The 13624-nt window shown below is 39.6% G+C and overlaps 1 protein-coding gene and 1 non-coding gene across 2 annotated transcripts; both read right to left on the bottom strand.

Annotated features, from left to right (window-relative positions):
* Positions 1-6884: 6884 nt before the first annotated feature.
* On the bottom strand, positions 6885-7420 carry LOC122452478 (60S ribosomal protein L26). Its single transcript, XM_043486128.1, has one exon. The coding sequence runs from the start codon at positions 7377-7379 to the stop codon at positions 6942-6944; it is 438 nt and encodes a 145-aa protein (XP_043342063.1). The 5' UTR covers positions 7380-7420; the 3' UTR covers positions 6885-6941.
* Positions 7421-13282: 5862 nt separating this feature from the next.
* Positions 13283-13389, bottom strand: LOC122424878. Its single transcript, XR_006264586.1, has one exon. It is a non-coding gene; the product is annotated as a U6 spliceosomal RNA (small nuclear RNA).
* Positions 13390-13624: the final 235 nt, after the last annotated feature.

The following is a 13624-nucleotide window of genomic DNA, read 5'->3' as shown; positions in this document are numbered from 1 at the left end:
CGCTGTGAGAGTCACAGAGGCCCAGCAGGACTATCCTTTGTCTCCCATGACGCACTCCCTCCAAAGTGAGTGACAGCAGAGTAGAAGAAGAGGGACTGCCCTTCCCATTTAAATTCTTCTCTTGGCCTCAGTTCCTATGGCTGAATTCATGTAAATTAAATGCACCTGTGATAGCATTTTGACTCCTGGCTCCACCATTTACTAATATGTAACCATGGCCATGTTATTTAATCACTTTCTCTACACCTCAGTTTACATCTGCAAAAAGGAACAGTGATAAGTCCTAATTAAATTAATGAACATGTGACGGTTAAATTAGTTAGCTTGTAAAATAATACTATTTACCTTCTAGGCTGTAAATGAAAATTAGATGTACTAATATATGTAAAGCTCTTAGGAAAGTCTTGGCATGTGATAGTGCTCAATAAATATTGCCTATTTTTAAAATTTAAAAAAAATTTTTACTGAAGTATAGTTGGCTTAGGATGTTGTGTTTAATTTATGCTGTACAACAAAGTGACTCAGTTATACATATATATTCTTTTTCATATTCTTTCCCATTATGGTTCATCAGAGGTCACTGCCTATAGTTCCCTGCGCTATACAGTAGGACCTTGTTCATCCATCCTATATATACTAGTTTGCATCTGCTAATCCCTATCTCCCAATCATCCTTTCCTCTACTCACCTCCCCCGTGGCAACCACAAGTCTATTCTCTGGAAATATTACCTATTATTATTGTTTATCTCTCTTTCTTTTTCTACTGGTAAAAGTTTTAGATAAGAAACACTTAGAAGAGTACCTATGATAGAACAAGTACTCCATAAGGGTTAGTTATTATTATTATTATCATTTCACTACTATGGCCTCCCTATTGAAAGTTTCTTGAGGACAGGGACATTATCTTACACAACTTTATGTCTTTGCAGTGACTCAAAATAGTGCCTGGTACTTATGAGTCACTCAAAAAATAGTCGAAAATCAGATAATATTGTCCCCCTACCAAATTACTGAGTTAAGTTGATTTGATTTTTACAGGTTCATAAAGAAATAAAAGAAATGCATATCCATGAATACCTGAATAACTTTTCTACACTCTTAAACTGTCTTTACCATTTTCAGCAAAGTTCCTCATTGTAAGAACTCCCCCAGGTGGCGCTGAACAACTTCCTGAATAAGGAGTTATTCAAGTACCAGAGTTGGAATGTGAATTACTTGGGGGTGAATGTTGACTTTGGCTTCTCTGAGTTTTACTAAGGACATTTGTACTGTAAAAGCTGATCTTTAAAGCTCATAATTCACCATCTGTGATTTGAAACCACCTTGGAAATGATGCCAGGACACCAAGAAATGTATAATCATGTGTTTGTAACTGATTACAAATCTTTTTGTATCTTAGATCTCCTGTCTTTTAAATAAAGATAATAATATCAACTGACCTCAAAAATGTGATAAATAATAGATGTGAAGCTTTGGAAGTTAACATTACTAGAAGACTTAGTTAAAAGACGTCACAGTCTATTACTTAAATTCTCCATTGTCGATATATATGTGTGTATAACTGATTCACTCTGCTCTAGAGCAGAAACTAACACAGTATTGTAAATCAACTAAATTCCAATAAAAATTAATTAAAAAAATAAAATATTCCACTGTCGGAGATACATTTTTCTCCCCATGACTTGTTTAGGAAGGTTTTCGATTTTTACAGCTCACATCTTTCAAAGGGACCACATGGAGGGAAAGAATGGGAGACTGTCAGACCGCAGCATCTTGAAATAACCTTTCCCATCAATGAGATGCAGAGGTGTCAGCCAGATAGAGCTCTGTCGACCCAGGTAGATGTCAAATACTCCTCTTAGTTTAACAAATGGGAAAATGTTCTTTTCCTAGCAACTGGTGTGATCGTTTCTGTTACGAATGAGACTCTCCTCTGTTGGGAAAATTCCACGGTTAGCCTGCTTGGAAGCTGAGACCTCAGTGAGAGGAATCACTGCCCAGCCTAGAACAAGGAAGGGAAAGGGATTGCACTGGAGAGGGAGGGAGAGGAGGGGGAGGTGGAGCTGTTGAGAAGATGGAAAGCTAACCGTGCCCTCTGAGATTCATCCTTCCGGCAATCTCACACATCCCGGTAAAAGTTACTAACATCACAAAGTACTTGTCAGATAAGGAACCCAGTGGAAAACTGGGGAGAGTGCTCCTAATTACCATCTTTGCCTAAAGTAGAAACCCAAGGAACCCTGAGGAAGCAAGAGCTTCCTGGGATTCACAGAAATCTCCGGGCAGGATCTAGACTCTCACAGTCTATAAATTATGAGGGTGCTAGCACCAAGGATGGGGAGGCCCCAATCCCACCTGGTTTACATTAGTAGTAGTAGTAAGATAAAGGTAGCTTATTTACAAAATTATGACTCTTTAAATAAAATTTTAAGCAAAGGGAAAATAAGAGCTAAACATTTTTAAGTACTTTTGTTAGGGGAAGCACACTGATTGAAACCACCCACCCTGGCCAGGCACCATAGTAACCATTCGCGTGAGTTGTTTTACGACAGGAGATCCTGATAAGGAATACGGAACTAGTAAGTCACCACCAACCGGAAGAGTTCGGGAAAGGTCGAAAGGAGACACCACGCATCCGTCCACTTCCCAGAATCCCTCTTGCTAGCATCCATCCATCTTGGCGTGGGCCACCAGGAGAGACTCTGAATTAGATTGATTGGCCAAAGACCACCCGGAAACTAATCCCATCACCATAAAACCCAAGACTGCGAGCCACATGGCAGAGCAGTTCTCCTGGGTTCACTCACCCTCCTGCTCTCCACCCGGGTGCCCTTTCCCAATAAAATCTCTTCCTTTGTCAGCACATGTGTCTCCTCGGACAATTCATTTCCGAGTGTTAGACAAGAGCCCAGTTTCAGGCCCTGGAAGGGGTCCCCCTTCCTACAACACTTTTAAGTAAAACCGTAGAGCATTTTGCCTACAAAACCAGGCAGACCATCGTCACTATGAGAGCCAAAATAAATGACAAGGGAACTTCCTTGCTGTGTTAACAATTTTGAACAAAATTTGGGAAAATACTTTAAAATAGAGATTGCTTTACTGTAACACTTATCCAGAAATTAGGGGTCCTCAAACAGAAATACTGATTTTATCCTTTCTTATCTGAAGATTTAATTTTTTAGAACAAAGTTAACCATTTTTCTTATTACAAAAATAACACATGACCATTTTAAAACTTTTAAAACACTAAGAGGATAAATCCATGTCTTTTAAAATTACAAAGTAAATTGACTTCTAGCCTCCATGAAATGCGAAGATCATTCTCAGTATGGTATGAGTAGCCTGTGCTGAGAGTGAATTAGAGGTGAAGGTTGTAGAACTATCATTGTAGCTTTGGGAAAAAAAAGATAAAAGAAGAAAGAACTTTTCACTTCATCCATTGAATTAGCTGGGCTCCCAGTGACACATGACAGAAACTACCTTGAACCAGTTTAGCCAAATATGGCAATGAATTTATTGGCTCACATATGCAAACCATAGGACAGGGAAGGACAACAGGAACAAAACCTCTCACTTTCAGGATGCTCCCTCTCCATCTTTCTTCTCTGCTTCTCTTGTCTGTGTTTATTCTCTCAAGTTATCCACTATGAGAAATACTATGGACTTCAGGCTCACATCCTTACATGTCCATGGGCCTCATAGGTAGAAAGTAGACCTATAACAAGAGTGCTATTTCCAGAAGAATAGAAAAAAGTTTAAAAAAAAAAAAGAAAAAAGTTGAAAGAAAAAAATTGTTCACTATATTCTTTGCTGCCTCTCCCACCACTATGCTAATACACATAGTCTTCTTCCCATACATACAATTCCAAAAATGCCCTTGTCTAGCCACTAATAATCAACCAGAATCTTCATTGGAAGGACTGTTGCAGAAGCTGAAGCTCCAGTACTTTGGCCACCTGATGTGAAGAGTTGACACATTGGAAAAGACCCTGATGCTGGAAAAGACTGAAGAAAAAACGAGAAGGGGCGGCAGAGGATGAGGTGGTTAGGTAGCATCACCGACTCAATAGACATGAGTTTGAGCAAACTCTGGGAGATAGTGGAGGACAGGGAGGCCTGGTGCGGTGAAGTCCATGGGGTTGCAGAGAGTCGGAGATGACTTAATGACTGAACAACAACAAACCACTATGTAGCCGCCCATATCCCTGTCCCAGCTCCAGGATCTTTATGTCAATTCATGATCAGGATGGATGAGGGTGCCTTGTTACCTTATAACTTAAACAATAAATCTAAATTTCCTCAATGTGCCTAAATATACAATGGTGAAGAAAGAATAAGATAAACATCCCTTCAAAAGGAATGTTCAAAAGAGGAAAAACAGAGAAAGCATCACTCAGAGCACACACTACTTCTTCCTGGAGAGAGAGAGCAAATTTGAAGACGCAGATCATTGACTCTTGGAGGGCACAACAAGGCTATGTGTGTATACAAAGATGCTATTTGAATGGGCAGAATTGTAAATGTATAGATAGGTTATAAATGCTGCTGTTTCCACGTGGTAACTTTTTGAGTCCAAACATTTTCCAGGGCTGCTTGGACATTATTGGATCCAGTGGCATTTAACTTGAATGGAGTCTAAGAAAAAGAAAGATACACTGTAGACATATATCAAATTGTTATTTAGTACATCTTAAAATTATACAATGTTAGGGACTTCCCTGGTGGTCCAGTGGCTAAGATTCCAAGCCCTGGGGGCCCAGATTCTATCTCTGGTCAGGAAACTAGATTGCACAGGCAGCAACTAGAAATTTGGCCTACCACAATGAAGACTGAAGATCCTGCATGCCAAAACAAAGACCTGGCACAGCCAAATAAATAAATAAATAAAATTATACAGGATTATATGTGTGCTGCAGTTCATGGGGTCACAAAGAGTTGGCTACGACTGGGCAACTGAACAACAACAATATATGTCAATTATATGTCAATAAAACTGGAAAAAATAAAGAATAAATTTTTAAAAAGAAAAGGGAGGGAGGGAGGAAAAACCTGCAAAAGGAAAGAAGCACTTGCTATCTTTTATGATAGACATTTACACCTTATTGTCTCTGAATGTGGGATTTATGCAAGTAGATCTGAGTGGAAGGTGAAGAAACTCCTAAAGGGAGAGTAGGATGCCCTTCTCTTTTTTTTTTGAGGTGAATTTTTATCAAAAATAAAAAATCTTTAACTCTATGAAGTAACAAATGTAAGAATGTATAGTGACAAAGAAAGCAAATCCATGAAATAGCCAGTATCTAGAGAACATCTTTTAAAAAAGAAACCATATTAACATGGCAGCAAAGACAAGCAGATGAGCATTTGGTTTTCTAGACTGACCTTTTTGGTATTTAGATGTTGGTTATTTTAAGCCAACTGAGACAGTGGGAGACCATATTTAACCCAGGGATCCCACCTGTGGAATAACTATGGGAGAAGAATCTGATGCTGACCTGACTTTGTACCCAAAGTAAAGGATTGGGGTTGAGGTGGAGGAAGTAGCTACCAAAGTGTCCTCAGTAAACAAGCATGCTAAATAATTTCTTATTTTATTTCACTATTCTAAGTTGGAAGAATTCACTAAAAACACAGTCATCTGCACAGAGCAACGTGAGGCAGCAAAAATTATTCCACACGTCACAGAGCGGCTAAGCCCTTGCGCCACAATACAGACAGGGTTCAGACACATTAAAGTTTTAGGAAAGTTAAGTTTACACAACTCACAAAATATAAACGTTAAATTATACTAAATATAAAAGTTTTTCCAATCAGAAGTAATACCACGTTATTCATATACAATTCACCCAATTCTGAATGTAAAATTGTAGATGAAATGAAAAATAGAATTTAAAAAATGTGTATTTCCTGGGTTATTTGAGTTATTTTATTTTGCATATCCTCATTCCATTTGTATTTCATTACTTAAGAATAGAGGAAACCATCTCAATGAAAGAAAATTTGCAGCATCCTGTCGATCTTTATGGAGAAATGTAAGATCCATAATAGCATCATCAATATAACTAAAATATTATTATAGTATTTACAAAACTAATATAAATGGCTTATAAATTTTCCCCTTGACTTCTGTGTTTAGGCTACAAAGCAGCGAGTGTTCCTCAGATGCCAGCCTCTTAGACTTCGCCCTTAGTGTTTTTGAGTTTCGTGTCTATGAGATTCTTAGGGGAAATGGTTCACCAGGTTTGTGTTTCAAAAAATAGTTTCAGGGACTTCCCTGGTGGTCCAGTGGCTAAGACTCCATGCTCCCAATGCAGGAGACCTGGGTTACATTCCTGGTCAGGGAACTAGATCCCACATGCTACAACTAAAGATCCTGCATGCCAAGACTGAGACTCAGCACAGCCAAACAAATAAAAATAAACAGGCCTTCCCTGGTGGTACAGTGGATAAGACTTTGTCTGCCAATGCAGAGGACACAGGTTCCATCCCTGGTCTGGGAATATCCCACGTGCTGTGGAGCAGCTAAGCCTGTGTGTCACTACTGAGCCCATGCGCTGGAGTCCAGGAGCTGCAACTACTGAGGACAGTATGCCCGAGAGCTTTTGCTCCATAACAAGACACCCCACTATAGTGAGAAACCTGTGCACCGCAAGGAAGAGCAGCCTCTGCTTCCAGCAACTGGAGAAAGCCTGCAGCAACAACGAAAACCCAGCTCGGCCAAAAACTAAATAACTTTTAAAATAACAAATATATTTTTAAAATAGTTTAATAATTTTGTTGAAAGTGAAAAAAAAGCTGACTTTCACATTGAAACTTTCCTTTCTTGTTCTTATACCCACAGGAGGGAAAACATTATGCAACCATTCTGAGTGAAAAGGATATTTGGTTTTTTTTTTTTTTTTCATTTTAACAGTTTTTAATGAAAGCTGTAGACAAGATGACTTTATTCCTGCATCTTCTCAATTGTTTCTTCCTTATATTTGCCCTTTTCCTTTCCTACTTGGCGAGATTTGGCTTTACGTTCGAGGATCTTTTTGCGGTCTTTGTCCAGTTTTAGTCTGGTGATAACCACCTTGCTGGGGTGAATGCCCACATGAACAGTTGTGCCATTAGCCTTCTCCCGCTGCACTCGTTCAATGTAGATGACGTATTTCTTCCTGTAAACCTGGACTACTTTGCCAATTTGCTGCCCTTTGTAGTGCCCTCGTACAACCTGAACTTCATCATCCTTTCGGATGGGCATGGATCGAACGTTGTACTTCTGTCTTAGCTCTTTAGAAAGAGGAGAAGACATAATTTTCCTGCGAATGTGGGAAGGCGCATTGAAATGCCTCTTTCGATTCTTGCTTCGGTCAGAAGTCACAAAGGGATTGAACTTCATTTTGGCGCCAGCGCTTCAGCGATGGCCACAGAAGGGAAGAGGATATTTGGTATTTTAAAACTGTTCAACAAATTATTTTAATAGTTGAGTGGTACATTTGAAAAATGTTAAATTTTAAATTATGTTTGAAATTATAGATGGCAGTGCATCTTTTAGATACATTATTAAATTTGCCACTTCACTGATTCATTGCTTTTTTTTTTCATGACCAAAAATAATATGTTCCAGATCTGCACTATTTGGTCTAGTAGCCACTAGCCACGTGAGGCCTTTGAGCACTTTTGTGTGGCTTGTCAAAATCGACACTTGCTATAAATGTAAAACACCTGGATTTCAAAGACATACCAAAAAAGTAAAATAGCTCAATAACAGTTTTTTTTCATTGACAACATATTGACTTGATAATATTTTGGATATATTGAGTTAAATATACTAAGACAGTTTCACCTGTTTCTTTTTACTTTTTTCCCTGTGGCTTCTGAAACACTGAAAATTGCACTCATAACTGGCACTATGTTTTTGATGGACAGTGCTGTTCTGAACAGATTTTCTTAGAGCAGGAAGAGCTTAGTTAACCCTTGTCTACACATCCCAGAGAGAGGGAGGTGAGGGACAATGTGGGCAGTTCTCCTAGGAAGGGGAAACTTCCAACCTAAAAAATAAGAAATTATTCTTATGATGGGATTCTGGAATATTTGTGTTGAACTGTATTACTCCCAAATCTGTTCCAACGCCATCATTTTATGAAGTTTTTCTTTTTAGGTTCAACCAGAAAAGTGAAATCCTCTGACACTTCTGTCAATAATTTACCCAAAATATTTGAAAAGGAATGTTCCAATGTGGACAAAAAACAGTATAGTACTTTTCCTTCTAGGGTAGAACGTAATAAAATTTACAGAAATACTTCCATGTTAAAATTTTTTTTTTAATAGAGCTAAGTGGCAGTAAGACCAAAACTATGTCTTTCGTCATCGCCTGGCCTTTGTCCATGTAAACACAGGGAATACACAGACAGAATCTTTCCAATGACTTATTTCCTTTGTTCACACAAAGCATTTAGGTGCAGCACACTAACTCTTTTCAGTCCTCTACTCTTCTCTTCAGAGTACCACACAAAATCTCAAGCTGCATGCCTTGCCGCAAATCCCAGTTGCTTTCCAGCATTAGAGAGAAATCGCGTGAATATTTACTTCCTTCCTGACTTGCAGTTGCAGTTGGGTTTGATTCTGCATCCTCATCAATTGATCGTGCCTCTCTTCTTTTGCTTCGGTTTTCTGCTCCTCCGTCCTCCACGTGCTTGCCCCCGGCCGCGCTGCCCTCTGCTCCCCCTCGCTCTCTCTCTCTCTCTCTCTCCCCCAATCTCTCTCTCTCTCTGGCATTTCTGGTGAGCGTGGTGCTGGAAGCTCTCCGACTGAGTGCCCTCTTCTGTTTAAAACTTTCAGTGCGCATCCAGACAGTCTACCTTGTTCTCAAACAAAACCAGTCCCGAAAGAGCCAAGCTGGCAGGTTTGTGGGCGGGTTGAAAATTTGTGGGCAGGTTGTACATGGAAGCTTCTGAGAAATGTGGGGTCAACAAACAAGTTCAAAAGGACTTTGTTTTCATTACCTCAACAACAGTAAGTCTGAAAATTAGTTTTGTCTCACTTTCTTTATCCAAAACTATACCTAATACGTTTTAAATTCCCATGTTTCTGATTCAGAGAACATCAACACTTTTAGAAGTCGCACAAAACCAAGTTTGCTTGCTTTCTCGTTAGACAGGGTATATCTATCTCGCTACATTAATGTTGACATTTTTCATATTGTTTTAACAGAAGGGAAGGTATGTTTAAAGCATCACCATAATGAGGACAGTTCCATTGCCATCTTCTTTACCTGCTGAAGGGGCAGAAAGGACAGAGGATAACATTCTCTATTCTAATCAGATTACAACTGGGTCGGAGTGGGGGAAATGCTAGTTCAGAAGCATTTGGGTGAATTTAGAGATCATTATACAAAGAGAAGTAACTCAGTTTGAGAAGGACAAATATCATCTGACATCACTCCTATGTGGAATCTAATTGGAAAAAATGACACAAATGAACTTGTTTACAAAACAGAAACAGACTTATAGTTATCAAAAACAAATTTATGGTTACCAAAGGGAAAGGGGGGGGTGGGAGGGAGGGATAAATCAGGGGCTTGGGATTAATATACACACACAACTATATATAAGATACATAATCTACAAGGACCTACTATAGAGCATAGGGAATGCTACTCAGTCTTCTGTGATAACTTACATGAGAAAAGAATCCGAAAATGAATATATGTATAACGGAATCACTTTACCGTACTCCTAAAACTAACACAACACTGTAAATCAACTATACTCTAATAAATTTTTTTAAAAAAAGCATCTGAGATAGAGACACTCACAGAACAGAGAATGAGGGTAGCGTCAAGGTCACACTGTGGATGGCCACTCAGGTTTCTTTCCCCATTAGGACCTTCAACTTCACTCCGGTCCACTGTGACCCAGACTCAAAAGGACAAAGCCCAGACCCAGACTCCCAGATCTGACCTTCTATACTGTGAGAAGTGAGGATAAATTAGCCATCATTTTGCTAAAGTTTGTTTGTGAAGTGTCCTTGACCTTGACCAGATTAAATTATACTGCTACCAGCGGAACCCGGTGTTTTGGTTATTTCTCATGGTCCCCAAACTGATAATTCCAAGAGACGTGATTCTCACGGTTAAGAGATAAATTTGCTTCCTCGTGAAATTGTGATTTTTACCAAAATATAAACTTTGAAGTTGCTAAAATGAATGTGAAATGGTGCCTACTATATTCATTACTTTCACAGCGTAGAGCTCTCTTCTGGGAGTTTGGGGACCTAGGTTACCATTCTCATATTTGCTAACTGGATTCATGACAAGTCACGTATACTCTCTAAGCCTCAATTTTCTCATCTGTGAAATGAAAATAACAAATCTACCTTATCTTCCCCAAAGTTTGTTGTTATGAGGATCAAATGAGATAACATGTAAAAATGATCTTAAACTATAAACCCAAAGGTGTCACTAACAAAATATAAAATTAAACAATCTCTTTTGGGTTTGAAAGTGAAACCAGTTTGGAACCCAACTTGATGTGTAGAAGACTTCTGTTTTTTACAAAAGTTTAGCAGCAGTGTAACTGATATAACAGGCTTCCCAGGTGGCCATAGTGGTAAAGAACCTGTCTGCCAAATGCAGGAGACATAAGGGTTAAAAGCCCTGGGTCGGGAAGATCTCCTGGAGAAGGGGATGGCTACCCACTCCAGTAGTCTTGCCTGGAGAATTCCATGGACAGAGGAGCCTGGTGGGCTACAGTCCATGGGGTTGCAAAGAATCGGACATGACTGAAGTGACTTAGCACACACACACACACACACACACACACACACACACAATTGCTAGAACTGTCCCCAAGGGCTTAGAGACGGACACCTTAAAAACCATCATGATCAAGATGTATAAGGAAAAAAGTTTCAGCTGCAGTGGAATCCAGTGGTCCCCCAATCTGAATGATCTATGAAGATTTTTCAAAAATGTTTAAAGTTTTAAATTGTGGTAATAAACATATAACATACAATTTACCATCTTAACTGTTTTTAAGTGCACAGTCCAGTAGTGTTAAGTTTATTCACATTGTTATACACAGATCTCCAGAACTTTTTCAACAAGCAAAACTGAAATTCTCTTCAACACCTTCCCATCTCCCCTCACCTAGTCCCTAACCTCTACCATTCTCCTTTCTGTTGCTGTGTGTTCAGCTATTTTATCCACCTCGTGTAAGTGAAATCACACAGTATCTGTCTTTTTTGTGACTCGCTCATCTCCCTTGGTGTAATGTCTTCATGGTTCATCTGTGTTGTAGCATGTGACAAAGTTTCCTTCATTTTTAATGATATTCCACTCTACGTGTATACAAATTTAGTTTATCCTAAATGTTTATCCAGCTGGTGAGCCACCTGATGGACATTTGGTTGCTTCCACCTGGTCTAGGTAAAATCATTGTTATAATAGCAGTGTCGCACTCAGGGTTAGTCTGCGTAGTCGTGTCTGACTCTTTGCAACCAAATGGACTGTAGCCCACCAGGTTCCCCTGTGCATGGGATTTCCCAGGCAAGAATACTGAAGTGGGTGGCCATTTCCTTCCCCAGGAGATTTTCCCAACCCAGGGATCGAACAAGCCTTTTCTGCATTGGCAGACGGGCTCTTTACTGCTGAGTTACCAGGGAAGCCATTATTTATATATGAGAATACTGAAATGGAGAGCAGAAAGGAGTCTGGAGGGTTTTTTCAGTCTCACACTTCTGCATTGTTTAAGCTGTTCACAGTGAGCATATACATTGCTTTTAAATCATTTTTGTAAAAATATTTCTATGGGGTGGAGGGAGGGGCAGGAAAGGGAACAAATACATGAGAAACAAGTGTGACAGTCACAAGTGGGAAAGAGGCTGAAGTCACAGCTCTCAGGCTGCCTGACTGGCCTTGTTGAGCACTGAGATATGTTTCCTGATTATGAGCACAGAGTTCAGAGGTATGCTCCGAAAATAACCTGGAACCCTGGGCGTAGAGTGGACCTGACTAGTTACCTGGTCTAATTTCCACCTGGATACACAACTTTCTACATCTTTTTTATCTCACCCTTACTCAACAGCTTCCCAGCCATCCTGTTGCAAAAGGCTGGTCGTTAGAAAGTTCTTTTTTATAGTTAATATGAAAACTGCCTCCCTATAAGCAGTCATTATTCACTCTAGTTCTTCTCTCAAGGGCACAATGGAAAACAAAATCAGTTCTCTCTTTCATATGCTAGCCCTCTGTTGCCAGCTTCCACGTCTATCCTTCTTCTTATCTTTTATGAGCCCAGTAAGCATCCTCATTCAACCTTCATGTGAGCCTACATTGTTTCACTTATTTTCCTATGAACTCAGTTTATCTGTTTTTATTTTATTTTTTTTTTTCCAGGCTCAAACATATCTTTATTGATCAAAATAGGAACCATTACAATCAACACATTTTTGCCAATGAGAAATAAAGTTTATTTCTGTAGTGTAAAAACTCGTGCTTTGGGATTCAACAAACTCTTGGAGAGCATTTTCTGCCTCCTACTGAATGCGGAAGCATCTTCCCTACGAAAAGTTGTTGAGATGCTTGAAGAAGTGGTAGTCAGTTGGCGAGAGGTCAGGAGAACATGGCAGATGAGGCAAAACTTCATAACCCAATTCGTTCAACTTTTGAAGTGGTGGTTGTGTGATTTGCAGTTGGGCATTGTCATGGATAAGAACTGGGCCCTTTCTATTGACCAATGCCGGCTGCAGGAGTTACAATTTTTGGTGCATCTCATCGATGTGCTGAGCATACTTCTCAGATGTAATGGTTTCACAGGGATTCAGAAAGCTGTAGTGGATTAGACCACCAAACGGTGACCATGACCGGATTTTGTGCAAGTTCAGCTTTGAGAGGTGCTTTGGAGCTTCTTCTTAGTCCAGCCACTGAGCTGGTTGTCGCCTGCTGTTGGATAAAATCCATTTTTCGTTGCATGCCACAATCCAATCAAGAAATGGCCTGTTGTTGCGTGGAGTAAGAGAAGACAACACTTCAAAACGGCTTTTTTGATTTGCAGTCAGCTCAGGAGGCACCCACTTATCAAGCTTTTTCACCTTTCCAATTTGCTTCAAATTCTGAACAACCATAGAATGGTCGATGTTGAGTTCTTTGGCAACTTCTCATATAGTTGTAAGAGAATCAGCTTCAATGATGGATCTCAATTGATCATTATCAACTTTCAATGGCCAGCCACTAAGCTCATCTTCAAGGCTCTCATCTCCTTTGCAAAACTTCTTGAACCACCACCGCACTGTATGTTTGTTAGCAAAAATATGGAACGCTTCACGAATTTGCGTGTCATCCTTGCGCAGGGGCCATGCTAATCTTCTCTGTATTGTTCCAATTTTAGTATATGTGCTGCCGAAGCAAGCACAGTTTATCTGTTTTTAAATGTGGTATTTTTTTTTTTTTTTTTAGTTCTACCACTTTATTCCTACCAACCCATCTCCCTCCACCCCTGTGCACACATGCCCAGTCATATAATCCCATGGACTAAAGCCCGCCAGGCTCCTCTGTCCATGGATTTTTCCAGGCAAGAATACTGGAGTGGGTTGCCATTTCCTTCTCCACAGTCTTTTTATTTAAATGTGGTAGTATTACGTATTGCA

The sequence above is a fragment of the Cervus canadensis genome, chromosome 1 (genome assembly GCF_019320065.1).
Source record: "Cervus canadensis isolate Bull #8, Minnesota chromosome 1, ASM1932006v1, whole genome shotgun sequence".
NCBI lineage: Eukaryota > Metazoa > Chordata > Mammalia > Artiodactyla > Cervidae > Cervus > Cervus canadensis.
Note: the sequence above shows the minus strand (reverse complement) of the source record. Positions and strands in the feature narration are given on the sequence as shown.

Coding starts and splice junctions, on each gene's coding strand:
- LOC122452478 (XM_043486128.1), bottom strand. CDS start 7,379: ATGAAGTTCAATCCCTTTGTGACTTCTGACCGAAGCAAGAATCGAAAG.